The 16,462-nt window shown below is 42.5% G+C and overlaps 1 protein-coding gene across 2 annotated transcripts in view; it reads left to right on the top strand.

Moving 5' to 3' along the window:
• The window catches only part of ift172 (intraflagellar transport 172), a 42,593-nt gene that overhangs the window by 15,241 nt on the left and 10,890 nt on the right, over window positions 1–16,462 (top strand). For both annotated transcript variants that reach the window (XM_031861519.1, XM_031861520.1), the window contains 15 exons: window positions 92–199; window positions 1,182–1,266; window positions 1,475–1,567; window positions 1,947–2,024; window positions 5,335–5,583; window positions 6,559–6,637; window positions 7,307–7,427; window positions 8,377–8,521; window positions 9,646–9,735; window positions 10,625–10,722; window positions 11,022–11,157; window positions 13,203–13,319; window positions 14,416–14,558; window positions 15,127–15,220; window positions 16,160–16,224. In XM_031861519.1, coding sequence (XP_031717379.1) covers window positions 92–199; window positions 1,182–1,266; window positions 1,475–1,567; window positions 1,947–2,024; window positions 5,335–5,583; window positions 6,559–6,637; window positions 7,307–7,427; window positions 8,377–8,521; window positions 9,646–9,735; window positions 10,625–10,722; window positions 11,022–11,157; window positions 13,203–13,319; window positions 14,416–14,558; window positions 15,127–15,220; window positions 16,160–16,224 — 1,701 coding nt within the window. The remainder of the gene's footprint in view (window positions 1–91; window positions 200–1,181; window positions 1,267–1,474; window positions 1,568–1,946; window positions 2,025–5,334; window positions 5,584–6,558; window positions 6,638–7,306; window positions 7,428–8,376; window positions 8,522–9,645; window positions 9,736–10,624; window positions 10,723–11,021; window positions 11,158–13,202; window positions 13,320–14,415; window positions 14,559–15,126; window positions 15,221–16,159; window positions 16,225–16,462) is intronic.

Raw genomic sequence — 16,462 nt, 5'->3', positions numbered from 1 at the left:
ATAAAGTTAGCTACGACAGTATTTTGTGTTGCAGATGCTGTGTGTGTGTGTGTGTGTGTGTGTGTGTGTGTGTGTGTGTGTGTGTTGACAGAGCCACAGCATACCTTGAGACTCTGGACATGTCACCAGAGACCGAAGCCATGTGGAAGACCCTCAGCAAGCTGGCTCTGGAGACTCACCAGCTGCACATCGCAGAAAGGTCAGCGAGACACGCACACACAACCTTGTACTTTTAATGTTTGTGAGGACTCTCAATGACTTTGTGCATTCCCTAGCTCCTCACTCTTACCTTAGCCATCACAACAAAAATGGCTGACCCTAGCCCTAATTCTTACTGTCCCACAGTGAGTGATTGGTCCCCACAAAGGTAGCTGTACAAGCACACACACAAACACACACACACACACACACACAACCTTGCAAGCTAATGTCCGTGTCTCTGAGCTAATTACATTCTTTATCATTCTTCATTGTACGTGAGACTTATCTTTGTGACTGAAGAGAATGGAGACAACAAGGGCACCTTGGTCACCTGCAATGAAAAAGCTTTTGGACACACACACACACACACACACAGCAGATGACTGTGTTTCTGCCTGACCCCCCTCTCTAACTTCATTAATCATCAAAGACATTTAGCTCTCTCTCTCACTCCATATTTCTCTCTGTTTTGAGAAACTTTTAAAAATTGGAATTATCTGTCATTAATAATGCATATGCTGTTCGTTAGGCATCGGCCTGATTTGCATAAATCATGAAATTGGGGGAAGAAACGTTTTTGTGTGAAGTGTGTAATGTTAATGAGGGAGGGAAAGGGATGTTAATGAGGGAGGGAGGGAAGCGAGAAAGAGTCAGACAGAAGGAGTTTTCTAACTTTCTTTTTTTTTTTACTTTCATGACTTGTTCATTAATCTGATGCAACTGTTCAGAGAGAGTTGGTAATAAAGTGGCCAAATGCTAAGACGAGCCTTTTCATCTCGCAGCCCCTCCAACTGCAGCGTATCTAAAGGCTAATTAGACAAAAGCTGTAATTTATATCTCAGTTCATTGAGTGAACCGTTTTTTGAGAGCTTTGACTGGACAATATTACCTTCCTCCTTCACTGAATGTTTTCTTCTTTCTCCCTCTGTTTTTATTACATGTCCTCTCTCTCTCTCTCTCTCTCCTTTTATCTTTTATAGGTGTTTTGCTGCATTGGGGGACGTCTCGACTCTGCGTTTCCTCAACCAAACAAACCAGATTGCCGACAAAGTTTCACAGGAAATGGTGTGTTTCGTATCACAACAGATATCTCAAAACTGACCATGTATACAACAAATGCAGGGTTTTTAGGGTGGTATGGAAATATTTATAAAAGTTATTAAATGTCATAAAAGTGAACAAATTAAAGTAATCGGAGGTGTGTGTGTGTGTGTGTGTGTGTGTGTGTGTGTGTGTGGGTGTGTGTGGGTGTGTGTGTGTGTCTTTTGATCAGGGAGGAGATGGAACAGCGTTTTTCCAAGTCCAAGCCCACGTGGCGATGCTGGATAAGAACTTTAAACTGGCTGAGATGCACTACATGGAGCAGGTCGGCGACACGCCCCGTACACACTTCCAATATGTATATTTGTATATAATATGTAGAATTAATTGCTGATGCATTCTTGACAAACCAAACACAAAATTCCGCAAATTGTGCTCTTTAATAGCATTTGAATAGTTGTGATTTCAAAAGCAATAAAAAAAATGATTTCAAATGAATGTACCATTATCTTCTGTCTATCTGTGTTGGTAACACCTGTGATTGGTCAGATAGTTTACCCATAAATTAGGAGCCCACGGTTGAGCTCACCACATCAGGAACTCTAAAAGCAGTGTATCAATATCACACCTGCACTTGCTTTATTATTTGCAGAAGTCAAGATTGTGCAGCACTGAGTCAAATGTCGTTATCTCGTTTTCTGCAGAATTCCATCGATGAAGCGATAGGGATGTACCAGGAGCTCCACATGTGGGACGACTGCATCGCCGTGGCTGAAGCCAAGGTAATAACGCACGGACTCAATTTACACTTTGCGTTTTACCTGAGGGAGATTCTGTTGTTGCATACTGGCATAAATACTCTGGACCATAAACTGAGCTTTTAACAACACCCCGCTGACGTCCACAAATGCTGCCGACAAGACCGTCTGCCGTCCGCAAACTCAAAGCACTTTCCGTCGTTGCCCACCTTCTGCTCTACAAAAGTATAATTCATCCCATTCTCCTCTATTGTTCCCCCATTTTTGTTCACCATTATAACTGCCTCCTATAGGAACAAATATATACGCCAACCTTAAGGATAAAAATAAAAGGACCAGAACAATTACTCGTAGAACACACCCCATAGCACAAGACCACAGGCGCCCCCTCAACCCATTCTTTACACTGCCTCAATCTGTTCGGGGATATATGTCTGGGGACAGGGAGGAGATCAGGACAGTCCAGCGTGACCTGAAGATAAAGCTCAGGGAGTGCAAGGACACCTACAGGAGGAAGCTGGAGGCCAAACTCCAGCAGAACAACGTGAAGGAGGTGTGGACAGGGATGAAGCAGATCACCGGCTTCAAGGTTGGAGGCAGACAACCAGGGGGCTCCCTGGAGAGGGCCAACGAGCTAAACTCCTTCTTCAATAGGTTTAGCTCAGAGCCCTCATCTGTCTCCTCCACACACCACACCTCCCCCTCTGTCCCCCCTGGTGAGCTGCATGGACTCAGAGCCCTCCACTTCAAAGGGCTCTGCCACCACCGACATAATGACCCCCCTCCCCCCCTCTCTGTGACGACTGGCCAGGTGAGAAGACAGCTGGAGAGACTCCACCAAGGCAAGGCTGCGGGACCTGATGGCATCAGCCCCAGGGTCCTGAAGACCTGCGCCATCCAGCTGTCTGATGTTCTGCAACATCTCTACAACCTGAGCCTGAAGCAGGAGGAACTCCCGGTGCTGTGGAAGACGTCGTGCCTGGTTCCTGTACCTAAGAAGACGACACCATCTGGCCTCAATGATTACCGACCAGTTGCCCTCACATCACATGTGATGAAGGTGCTGGAGAGGCTGGTCTTGGCCCACCTCCGGCCGCAGGTGAAATCCTCACTGGACCCTCTGCAATTTGCATACCAGCCGCATGTGGGGGTGGACGACGCCATCATCTACCTGCTGCAACGAGCTCAGTCGCACCTGGACGGATCCGGTTGCTCTGTGAGAATCACTTTCTTTGATTTCTCCAGTGCATTTAACACCATCCAACCAGTGCTTCTGAGTGAGAAGCTGCGGGTGGTGGGGGTTAACGCGTCCACCGTCTCCTGGATCACTGACTACCTCACGGGCAGACCACAGTTTGTCCGACTGGGCAGTGTGCTGTCTGATGGGGTGGTCAGTGATATTGGAGCCCCGCAGGGAACTGTTCTGTCTCCCTTCCTGTTCACCTTGTACACCACTGACTTCCAGTACAACTCTGTGTCATGCCACCTGCAGAAGTTCTCTGATGACTCTGCAGTGGTCGGATGTATAAGGGACGGACGGGAGGAGGAGTACAGGGCAGTAGTGGATGACTTTGTGGAGTGGGCCGGTAGAAATCACCTGCGTCTGAACGTGGCCAAGACCAGAGAGATGGTGGTCGACTTCAGGAGGAAGACGACGGCTCCACAACCGCTGAGAGTTCTGGGAGAGGACGTGGACATGGTAGAGGAGTACAAGTACCTGGGTGTCTCCATCGACAGCAGACTGAACTGGAAGACCAACATCAACGCTGTGTACAAGAAGGGGATGAGTCGACTCTTTTTCTTGAGGAAACTTCGATCCTTCAACGTGTGCAGCGAGATGTTGGAGATGTTCTACCAGTCTGTTGTGGCCAGTGCACTTTACTTCGCCGTAGTCTGCTGGGGGAGCAGCATTGGAGCCGGAGACACCAACAGACTTAACAAACTGGTTAAGAAGGCCGGCTCCATCATTGGCTGTAAACAAGACAATCTGGAAGAGGTGGTGGAGAGGAGGACACTGAAGAAACTATTGTCCATATTGGATAACCCGGACCACCCTCTCCCCAACCTACTGCAGGGACAGAGGAGCACTTTCTCCAACAGACTCATCCAGCTCCGCTGTCACAAGGACAGATTCAGAAAAACATTCCTGCCCACTGCAATAAGACTTTATAATAAAACACCTCGTGCCAGATCATCGTCCTTCACATGACTACAACAACGCTACACGGTTGTTGCTTGTTGTTGGTGATCCTTGCTCTACTGTCCAGGTTGTTTAGTTACTAGTTAATACCACTCTATTCATGGTACATACTGTGCATTTCTATTTTTATTGTATTTATCTTATTTTTTTATTAATCTATTCCTTCAAATTCAATATCTGCTTTGTTATTTTATTGTACTGTATATATTGTGCATTCCATAAGTTATATTTTACTCTGTAAATTGCTGCTGCTACAAACTAATTTCCCCCTGGGGATAAATAAAGTTTATATCTATCTATCTATCTAGATCCCTAGGCCTAGAGACGGGCAGGCTGTGGGGAGTTTTGTCAAAACAGCCAGTTTTCTAAGTCTTGAATGCATTCTCCTCAGCGCAGACTTAATCCCGTACACAAAAGAAAACGAGAACCAGACGCAAAGTGAATTGAGTTTCAGGTCGACACTTATTTTTCCACCTCTGTTCGAGGTAGGGTGTGAGTTAAATTTCTGCGCTGCTGGATCTGTGCAACATTTTAATTTGAATTGGTCCTAGTAGGTTCCAGACATGATACTAGAGGTCTAAAACCACACGTGGAACCTTTTTAAAGGTGCAGCGTGTCGGATTTCACGCAGCTTTCACGAAACTCACTTGGTATGTAGATATAAACGGCTTATTCTACGGTATGGTAAACACAACGATTCTTTCAGGTGATTATATACGAAAGAAAACATACTTATTAATGTTCCATTTCTGCCAATAGATCCCCATAATGCCACACACTGGGCCTTTAACTGCAAATTATTTAAATATGGCTACAACTCAGTCTCATCAATCTGTTGATTACATCAGAAAATATATCTTCTCGAAACCCAAGCTAACATTTTCAAATTGCTTATTTCCAATTAACAGTCCAGAAAGCTCAAGACAATAAATGTACAACGGTATTTTAATAGCGAAAAGCAGCAAATCAAAGTGAATATTCAAGATGTTTGCTTGGTAAATGGCTTAAAGATTACATTATTTTTAATTGTCAATTAGTTTTCTCTTAGTCAACGCAGTGTTTCAGCACTAGATTTGAAGCCATGTCTAACGTAGAAACAAACCCCACCCTCAACCCCAAAAATGACTCTCTTAGGGCCACCCGGAGCTGGACAGCCTGCGTGGGAAACACTACCAGTGGTTAACGGAGACGGGTCAGGACGAGAAGGCTGGCGAGGTGAAGGAGAGCGAGGGAGACTTCCAGGGTGCCATCAACCTCTACCTGAAGGCCGGACTGCCGGCTAAAGCCGCCCGACTGGCCATCAGCCATCCGGAGATCACCAACAACAGCGACACCGTCGGCCGCATCGCCGCCAATCTCATCAAGGGAGAGTTTTATGAGAGGGTGAGTGGACTCTATCTGACCTAACTATCTGTCTGCCTTATTTATTGCAGAATTTATCCCAGCTGGTATCCTATGCCGGTAAATCTTTCTCCTCCTGTTTTACCTCATCTTCCTCTCTCCTCCTAATAAATGCCAGGAGAGGAGAGGTATCAACAGAAGAACTTTTTTTTCTTCCTTTTTTTGTTTGCAGTTTTACACTCTGTCTCCCTCCATCTGTCTGTTATTTCTCTACGTCTCTTTCTTTAGCCGTTTGTCTGAGAACTCCGTTCTCCTCCCGGAGCCATCTGTGTTTATGTAACAGGTGGGAAGGAGAGAACAAAACTTCAGAACAAAATGTGTTTGCTGCGTTTTGATGGTGTGGGGTTTCATCAGTTTAGGTGTTTTGAGGGTCGACATTCTGTATATTTTCCGTATCTTGCAAACATCACATGTTGTGCATTCTGTTATTGAAGAAATGTGTGACCTAAGTGAATTAAGTATGTGGACAGCCAGACTTTACACCCATATGTGATAGTTTAACATCTCTTTCCAAAGTCATGTTTTTTTTTATGTGTTGCGATAACAACCTCCAGTCTTCTGGGAAGGCTTTCTACGAGATTTGGCTTCCATCCAGCCACAAGGGAATCAGTGAGGTCAGACACTGATGTTGGGTGATCAGGTCTGGCTCACAGCCGGTGCTCCAGTTCATGCCAAAGGTGTTGGATGGGGGTTGAGGTCGGGGCTCTGTGCAGGCCAGTCAAGTTCTTCCACACCAAACTGGCTAAACCGTTTCTTTATGGACCTTGCTTTGTGCGCTTGGACCTTGTTGCCATGATTATCAATACGAACCTTGAAAAGCAGCCCAAACCAAAAGTGCACAAACGTATGTGTCACAGTTTCCACATACTTTTTTTTGGCAGTATAGTTTCCATTCCCAACAACCCTGACTTATATAATATAATAAATACATTGATACGCTCTATATCTTCTGACCAGGCAGGAGATCTGTATGAGGAGATCAGAAACAACCAGAGAGCTTTGGAGTGCTACGTCAAAGGAGGTGCCTTCAGGAAAGGTAAATAAATGACATGTAGATGGCATGAATATGCTTAGCCTATATTTTGAATAACTACCAAAAATGTGTATGTTTGGTGATTTTTTTTATTTTTTTTTGTCATGCTAGCAGCTTTAGGGAGGGCAATGTCGATCGATTGGTCGGTCCGCCGCTTTGGTCCAGACTGAATATATCAATAACTATTGGATGAATTGCCTCTCTAGTTACATGCATTCATGAGTCCCAGAGGAGGAATCCTAACAACCCTGGTGACCCTCTGACTTTTCCTCTAGCGCTAGCGCCAACTCCCATCAGCCTTAGCTGCACTTTGTGTTATTAGCAAATGTTAGCATGCTAATGTGCTAAACCAAGTACCTGCAAAACTAATGACATTCCCATCAGCCTCAGCTGCACTTGCGTTACTACCAAATGTTAGCATGTTCGAATTGCCATTGTGAGCATGTTAGCATGCTGACGTTAGCATTTAGCTGGAAGCACAGCCTCACAGGGCAGCTGGCATGGCTGGTTGTACATTCGCCATAATTACAGTATTTATTGTACAAAAGGTACAAGCAATATCATGTGACAAGATTTTGGGCAACAACAGCTGGACGCATGTTGTTTAGTTGAATGTGGGTATACACTACAGTAAATGTACAGTATATTAAGTAAAGTTTCTGCTTCCTGTAGCGGTTGAGCTGGCACGCCTCGCCTTCCCTGCTGAGGTGGTGAAACTGGAGGAGGCCTGGGGAGAATACCTCGTCCAGCAGAAACAGATGGACGCCGCCATCAACCATTTCATTGAAGCAGGGTATGTAGTGTAGAGGAGTCAAGAGACAAATATTTTGGCAGATGGAGAGGAGGAAAGATGACACGTTAAAAGAAAACGGCCGATAGTTCTTTAAATCATCACCAGGACCATAATAGATGTCTTTAAACACGATTATATTCCCCAAAAATACCAAATAAATACAGCGCCCAGATTTTTATTCTTTTCAAGTTGAAAAAGCATCAGAGTAACTGAATTTTGACTGTGGGAAGCTAAAACTCTCCACAGAAACAAAGGTTTGAAATGTACTTCTTCTGCTGCTAGTTTCTCCTGCCAGAAAAAGTTTCAATCCGTGCCTGTCTTAATAAAATGATTTGGCGTAACAAATCCTAACCAAAGTTAATTCACTTTCCACAATTCAAGTTTGCTGTGTTGTTGGAGCAACACAATCAGATAAGATAAACCTCTATTGATCCCCAGCGGGGAAACTCTGTTGTTGCAGGAGCACAAGGACAGAAATAAATACAGGTAAGTATAAAAAGTAACAGAAATAAATACTAAGAGGTACATAAATTAAATATGAGTAGAAATGTAAAAGTGCACACAGTAGAGTGCTGATCTTCCACCAGGTTTTCCCCCCCTCCCAAACAAAGAGTGGAACCTTCAGTTGTCCCTCCTTGGCTCCCTTACAGTCAAGATGGCGGTGAAGAGAAGAAAAAATGGGATTCATTCATCTCGTATTTCGTCAAACTCTAGTGAATCATAACACAACGGCTATGGAATTACTCTGCAGATGCTCCGGTTAAAAATACGACCAACCTTTTCCATGAATGTCAGTTTTTGAGCCATGACAAAGGCCAAAATGTGGTCTAGGTTTTTAGCCTTTTAGTTTTTAGTATGGAGACGATTCTAGAAGGTGAGGTGAGTGAAAATGTATGGATACACACAACACTTAAGTCTTCTCTGTTGTCTTTCTCCGATCCACCCTTAGCTGCTCGCTCAAAGCCATCAAGGCGGCCATCGCTGCTCGTCAGTGGAAGAAAGCCGTCCACATCCTGGAGCTGCAGGAGGATTCGTCGGCGGGGAAATACTACGTGAAGATAGCTCAGCACTATGCCTCCATGCAGGACTATGAGGTGAGAGAGGAGGGACGAGGCGTGAGGTGGTTTTGTGGTTCGGTGAGCACCTTTTGCTCCCTGAACACAACCCCAGGACAGTGAGATGGAGGCAGCCAGAGGGATGAAGTAGGCAGTGACATTTTGCCACCAGCAATTCATTTCGGCACATCTCCCTGGAATACATACGTTCACCCATGACAAACACACACACACACACACACCACCCTGAATACATTTCAAGCATAAAGTCAGAGCCCAGGATCAGCTTTTGCTCTAGCTCGGTCTCCATGGAGCATTATGGGCTGTGTTTGCTCGAGGGTGCTTTGGCAATAATGACAAGTTAGATTGTTTTAGTAGTTGCCAGAAATACAGTTTAAAAGAAGAGGAGAAAGACACAATCTGGTATAAATACAAAGAAAAGAAAAAAGGAAGAGACGCAATGATGGTGATGGTGATGATGATGATGATGATGATGATGATGATGATGATGGCGAAGCGTACTCTGCTCATTCTGATGAGCTCAGCTGAGCCAAACAGCCTCCACAGACTGTCAGCCTCTGAAAATAGCCGGCCATTTCAGTCTGTTTGCTCTATGGGCACATTCACAGAAAGCAATTAAGATAACAGGCTCTCTGCTTTCCAACTTGTGGAAGTTGCCGGAAAGTATAATTCAGTGCAAACTAAAACAATGGAGGAAGCTCACACCTGTGATGTCAGTGCAGAAATTATCGCGAAAGGAAACAATGACTCAACGTTTTTGCTTCGTTGATGCCAGTGTTAGAACAGGTTCAATGGGAAATACGTCTTTCCTTTACGTAGCAAAAATCTGGTCGTGGTGGATTTTTTTCCCTTTTCCTTCTGCCCAATCGTTCCTAAATTGTTCCATTAACAGAGTGCAGATACCTGCTCTTAAATTAGCTCTATATGTGTTTTTTGAGCTCTTTTTACCCTGCAGGAGTGCCATTCTAATATATTGATGTGCTGTGGATGTGTCAGGAGGTTTAAAAATCATTTATTTTTCCAAGTGCCTCCCAAACTAATGTAAAATATGAACTTCTATATAGAGATCTTATGATATTCAGCCTGTATTTTATATTTTCTGAGTGTATTTTGTGTGTATTCTGTGTGTTTACGGCCTGTAGGTGGCAGAGCAACTGTTTGTGAAAGGAGGTCACATCAAGGATGCTATAGACATGTACACTACAGCAGGACGCTGGGAGGAGGCTCATAAGGTTAGTATGGACACAAACTACACCAACAACTGTGTCAAATAAAGAGAGACCAATTTGGATCATTCAGGCGAAAACACAGTATCAGTAACATGTTCCTGTTTACAAAAAGGAAAATAATAATATTAACATATTGATCATGAAAACAAATGGTTTTGACAGGATAGTGTTATGGAAAATTATCTATGATCAATCGGGAGAAGAGTTTTCCAATCTATGTCAATAAACAAAGTCTTGAGAGAATCAACGTTGTTCGTCTTTTAATATTTGCAAATAGGAGAGTGTCTCCACTGACACACATTTCAGTGTACAGTAGGGAGGCTGTCAAAAAAGTCACAGAAATCACGTCGTTATATCCCCCTCCTCCTGGGTATATCCAAACAGGGGAGAATGCGTTTTCTCTACGCAGGTTGTTTTGTTCGTTCAAAGGTCTGATGTCAGGGAGGACATTCAAACATGAAATCAGGATCATCAGCCTTTTAACTCTTCTGTAAGAGCAAAAGCAAACAAGACATTTAAGTTCATTGCTAACTGATTAAATAATAAAGAGGGATCTGCTCTTTTATCTCGTTTATACTTGGACATTCATCTTTTCGTCCTCGGGTGAGAATTATAAAACACACAAGGCACTCGGTTCAAAACTTAACTACTTAACTACTAGACATTAGAAAGACTGCTATGTCATTGTCATATGTCTGACTTTAGTGGTACATTAGATAAAACCTTTCCATGATTATTATAACAAACATATTTTCCCATTACAATAGTAATGGATATTTGATCCCAAATAAATCCCATGATGACAATCATGGGATGACCACTGGCCACTGATGTCGGTGTAGCTGTGAAACAAAAAGCCATGGCCATTTTTGTTGGTGCATTTTGTCTGCAGTTGGCGGTGGAGTGTATGACAGAGGAGGAGGTCATGGCTCTGTACATCAGCAGAGCTCAGGAGCTGGAGAGAGATGGGAAATTCAAGGAGGCCGAGAGGTAAATGGAGATTTATTTCTAGTAATTTGCTGCATCATCGGCCGCTGGGTGCATGAAAATGGAGCGAGGCGAAGTAATGTGACCGTGTTCGAAGTAATTACAGCAAGAAAAATAAGGAAAACAATGTTTGACGTTGGACGAAGTGGAAATTTCAGACCCCTCAGTTAAACTGACTGATTCTTTATTACGTCTCGACTGAAGTCTTTTGGCACTCAAACATAAACCCCCCCCCCCCGAAAACAAACCGTTCAGTTACTATAGTCATCTATGTGTGTGCGTGTTTGTGTGTGTGCTCGCAGGCTATTTGCCACAGTGAAGCAGCCTGACCTCGCCATAACCATGTACAAGAAGAACCGGATGTTTGATGATGTCATTCGCCTGGTGGCCAAGCATCACCCCGACCTGCTCACGGAGACCCACCTGCACCTGGCCAAGGTACATTAGTGTAATGTCATTGTGTTTCATGACCGTGTAGTAGGGCCATCGTAGGTATCGGAATATTACAGAGTTGGGGAAGAGGGTAAATATTTTACCTTGCAGAGCAGCTGGATTCTCGCGATGTCAAGATCCCGCGAGAATTGCAGGTTCACATATCACACATATCATATACATTTTTATAGTGATGAAGAGGTTAGCATAGATGCTGCAATGGCATCAGTTTTATCAGAACTGGAGAGCAGTTCCCCATGGAAAAAAGCGCAAATATCAACACTGAAAGCTTTTCTCGATGGAGAAGATGTTTTTGCTGGGTTCGGGAATAGTTTGATTGACAGATGGTTCATCCAATCACCTGCCAAGTCTTTTTTGAAAAGTTTTTTTTTTTCCAAAGAGTATTCAATCACGGCTTCTCAGATGGTTCTGTGTAATAAACCATCTGGTGGGTCAGGTTAGGTAATATTCAGAGGAAAAAAATAAAAAAAGTAATGAAAATACACTGAGATTAGAGTTGTAAATTTACAAGAAACAAACTCTGATATTCTCTGAGATTATAAAGTCTTAAATTTGCAAGAATAATACATAAAAATACCACGGACGTCACCGTTAAACAATGTGAGAACACGAGCCGCACGTAAATGTAAATCAAATGACAAAGATCATTTGATTTACATGAAAGTTCCATGGCGTGGTCTACACGTGCTGTACAGCAACATGACGTATAAACAGTGTGAGTTTTCTAGCACCACATAGTTGACACAGGAGGTGGAACAAAATTCGCAATACATCATTTTCAAGCAGTAAACGTGTCCGATGAGATTTATTTATACAGCGCTTTTTTACAGACAAAAGTCACAAAGCGGTATTTCAAACATAATGGGGTTGAAGGCCTGTTCGTCACACTTGCAGCTTTGATTTTTGTTTTTCTTCTCGTCCCATGGTTGTCATTTTCAGTGGCCGAAGGACTGTTGATCCCTTGCTTGGTGTCATTATTTTTCCGCTGCTCAGCGCCCTCATTAGCAATGGATGAGGTTTCCTATCCAAAAAGCTCTCATAGGCTCCAGTTCTGGCACCCTTGCAGCTTAATCACATTTTCTTTCTTTTTTTTTTTTACCGTTCTCTGTCTTATGTAACAGCAGACAACATGTTCACAGTTTTGTGGTTGTCCAATTATCATGTGAGAATTGCCCTGCAGTGCTTTGAACTGTAATATTAATTAGAAATGTCTCTAACTGAGAATACTTCTCTGAATTCAGATAAAGAAGCCCATGAAACAAAACAAATTTTTTTGGATGCACACAATTAGACCACACGCATGTCTAATTTTATAACATTATGCAGTGGTGGAGGAAGCACTCAAACCTTTTACTGAAAGTTACTACAAGGATCTTTTAACTGGTTGTGAAACAGTCTCAATGTAATGCTGACGCCTCTATATGACCTAGATAAGCAAACAAGAACCATCAGCAAGAATGTTGGCTATGTAGTTGTTCTTAAAGCTGGTCATCGGGACTAATTCCCTGCAAAGGTGACCCGGGCCGTATTGTTGGGCCCGCTGGATGGAAGGGATGCATGGGAGAACCAGGACTGAGCGGGGTAGACTGTCAGACCCTGCTGCAGTCACATGAGAGGAGACTCTGGTGGTGGGAAGCACTACCACTTTTGTCTACAGAGGCCGCTAAAATCAACACAAAATTAAAGCTCCCCGTAGTAACTTTAAGTACAGTGCTTGATTAAATTACCGTAGTTACATTCCACCGCTCACGCTCTGAGACTTAAAGTCCCTTTAAGCTCCCGATAGTTGCAGCAAAGAAGATTTCATAAAAATCCAAAAGAGTTTCATCATTAAGTTGTTAAATTGGGTTTCCTTGCTTTTGTCAGCAGTTGTTTTTTTGCTGTGTCACAAAAAGAGTACAGCCGAAGGGCCATGAATTATACTAGTAATGTGTAATATAATCCGTTTTCTGTACAATCAATCATGTGGTTTTGAGAGGTCTTACTGTCCCTGATATGTTGATGTGCATGGTGTAAATGTGTTTTTGTAGGAGTTGGAGGCTGAATCCAGGTTCTCAGAGGCAGAGTACCACTTCATAGAGGCTGAAGAGTGGAAGGCTGCCGTCCACATGTACAGAGTCAACGACATGTGGGAGGATGCATACAGGGTAGATATTTGTTTTGTTTGCTCGATAGCTGTTAGTGGCTTTACATCTCCAAAGATATGTAGAGTTTTATACTCCAAATGTTTGAACTGCAATCGTATTTTTTTGAAAGCCTAGAACCTTCTTCCACACTACTAATGTTGACAGTGGCCTTAGCTCATCCCTTGCAGCTCCCACCGTATCTACCTTCAACGTGTCAGTTATACAACACAAGAGAGCCCTGTGCTTATTATTACAAGTAAATCAAAAAAAATACTACATAAAAAATATAGTGAGTTTAGACACGCAATTACACGGCCGTGACTTAAAATATGTTTTATGCAATGTTTTGATTTTTATAGGTTGAAAGTATGGGTTCAAAGGAGTTTATACAAATTATAGACACAAACGAAGTGATTAGAGAACTTCCGACTTTGACATCAACTTAGTGGAAGCATAAAAAAAGAGCAACAATGAGGCATACAGCATAGATCGAAGAACAAAAATGGTTCTCCAAACAAATACTTACGTCACCAAAGTAAATTGGAAGATTCTATAATCACATAAAACACTTACTGGCTTTAATAAAAAGCTTTAAAAATTCTTGAGATTGCTATATTATACAATTTTTTGTGGTGAATGTCATTTCACCGGTCAAATTAGAAGTCTAACGTGTATTTAACTTGCTTCCCTGTGTGGCGCTTCATTTTAATACAGAAGTTATAATTGCTGACAAATACCGTACATTAATAAACACATAAAAGGTTTTTATAGCTGCGTATAATTACATTATTTCGTGTCATAAGCCATTTATTCAATACATATGTACAGCTTATGAATGCTGAATAGGAGGACGTGAAGTAAATTGAGATTAGACTTCATGGGCACGGCATCGTTACAAGCCTGTGCTTCCCCCGTCGTCGGTGTTTATTGCGGCTGCTGCTCTGGGAGCACAGTGCAACTTTATAGCTGCTATCAAATGTTTTTCTCTGGGATTATCTGTGGTGAGGGTGCTAGGGAGCCACACTGCCGCAGAGCTCCTATAGTGATATATATATATATATATATATATATATATATATATATCTATATTTACCACATATATTTTTGTGTGTGTCAGGTGGCTAAGAGCCACGGAGGCGCTGCAGCTCAGAAGCAGGTGGCCTACCTGTGGGCTCGGAGCCTGGGAGGAGAGGCAGCCGTCAAGCTGCTCAACAAGTTCGGCCTCCTGGAATACGCCATTGAGTTTGCTTCAAATAACTTGTGAGCTGCACCACGACACATAGACACAACATGCACGGTGGTTCATTTTTCATTTACTGAGCATCCAGAGTCGGATGCGCTGAAGCCCATTCCCGCCAAGTGATGATAAAAACAAAAAGATCATGTCAGGCATTGTAATGTGAATTTTTCACAAGTTAATGAGGAAGTATTTCAAAATAATGAGTCAGTATCTAAAAATAATGATTTTATTATCTGAAAAGAATGACTATTTTTCATTATTTTAAAATACTGACTCTTTATTTTGACCGATTCTTGTTACAATGACTTTCAGAAAAAAAATGTCATGATATTGCCAGGAATGTCTCACGTGAACTGTTTAAAAACTAAATTTAAACGTTTAATTAGTTTTATTGTCTGGCAGGGAGATCCAACAAATGTAACCTCTACAAACGAATTGCATCTTAAAAGTTTCTGAGTCATGATAGTCATTGAGTCCCTAAAGAGAAACTGGGATCAATACAGTAGGTCAAGAGAGCAACTGAAAGTGTATCCTCCAGCCAGTGACTGTATTGTGAAACCTGGCTTGATTTCTTTATTTACTCCCCAGCTCGTTTGACTTTGCCTTCGATTTGGCTCGTCTTTCCAGTAAGGAGAAGATTCCTGAGATCCACCTCAAACACGCCATATACCTGGAAGATGAGGTAAATCTGTCCCGGTCCTGCTGCATGCAGTAACCTATCGGCTGTCCATACTGTACCTCCATGGGATACGCATTACCAAAACCGGTGTTTTTGTTTTTTTAACTCTCACCTCCACATACCACATTATCTTGAAAAGCCTATTATCTCCTTCTGCAAAACTGTCTGGTTGCTGCAGTGCCTATTTTTGTTATCTTTATAGTTCTGTCCTTGGGGGGACATTATGAGACATGCAAAAGGTCCCACCACCTCATACAGACTTTGTAGTTATTTGGACTCTTTATGTTGTTATCGTCGTTGCACATCTCTGCGTGGCTTTGTGTCTCTCCCTGGTAATTGGGTGTCACTTTGTAGTTGTTATGTCTTTCTGTAGTTATTTTTTGTCTGTAGTTTTGTTCCTCCTTTTGTTTTCGTTTTGAGTCTCTTTTTATCATTTTGTGTCTCTTTGCAGTTGTTTTGTGTCTCTTTTGGTCTTTTTGTGTCTCTTTGTAGTAGCTTAATGTTTCTTTGTGGTAATTGTATTTCTCTTCATGCTTTGTATGGGCCTCTTGGAGTGACATTTTGTAGGTGAAGGCCAGAGGGGGGGGCCCCTGACACTTAAGGCCCCTGGGCCTGTGCCCGGTTGGCCTCTTCAGCAATCCATCCATGATTCTGTCCATCATTCCGAACGGCTATGAAATGATTCCAAGCTTGTAAACATGTGAATATACCTTTAGTCTGCATACATTCTTATATGTGATAGTCGGCTCCTATCAGAAGATATCTTTCCACCAAATTCAACAAGATACATTTTCATAACATCCAACATACGTTCTCATTGTAGTGATGATCATTGTAAATGTAATTTCTGCTTATACTCCCTATCACTAAACATGCTCTAGTCTGTGTGAAGAACAGTAGGTAGTGCTTACAGTACTTCTGATATTTCTGATCGTCTTCCAGGGCAAGTTTCCGGAGGCCGAGGTTGAGTTCATCAAAGCAGGAAAACCCAAAGAAGCCGTGCTCATGTGAGTACATGTGTCTCTGTGTTACTGTCAGCTGATCAAGAGCTGTTAGAATTAGTGGCAGATGTATCCCTTCTTGTAGATCAGTGGTGCAATGTAACAAAGTACATTTATTCATACTTTATTTTTGCTTTATACTACATTTTAGAGGGCAATATTACACGTGTCATTTTCCATTTCTGCACATAGGATTTCAACTACTTCAAAAACTTCTGTTCTTTTATATATACAGTGTGTATAT

Source organism: Anarrhichthys ocellatus, unplaced genomic scaffold (assembly GCF_004355925.1).
Source record: "Anarrhichthys ocellatus isolate YVR2014 unplaced genomic scaffold, GSC_Weel_1.0 scaffold25, whole genome shotgun sequence".
In the NCBI taxonomy this organism is placed as follows: domain Eukaryota; kingdom Metazoa; phylum Chordata; class Actinopteri; order Perciformes; family Anarhichadidae; genus Anarrhichthys; species Anarrhichthys ocellatus.
This window is presented reverse-complemented; position numbering and strand designations above follow the sequence as displayed.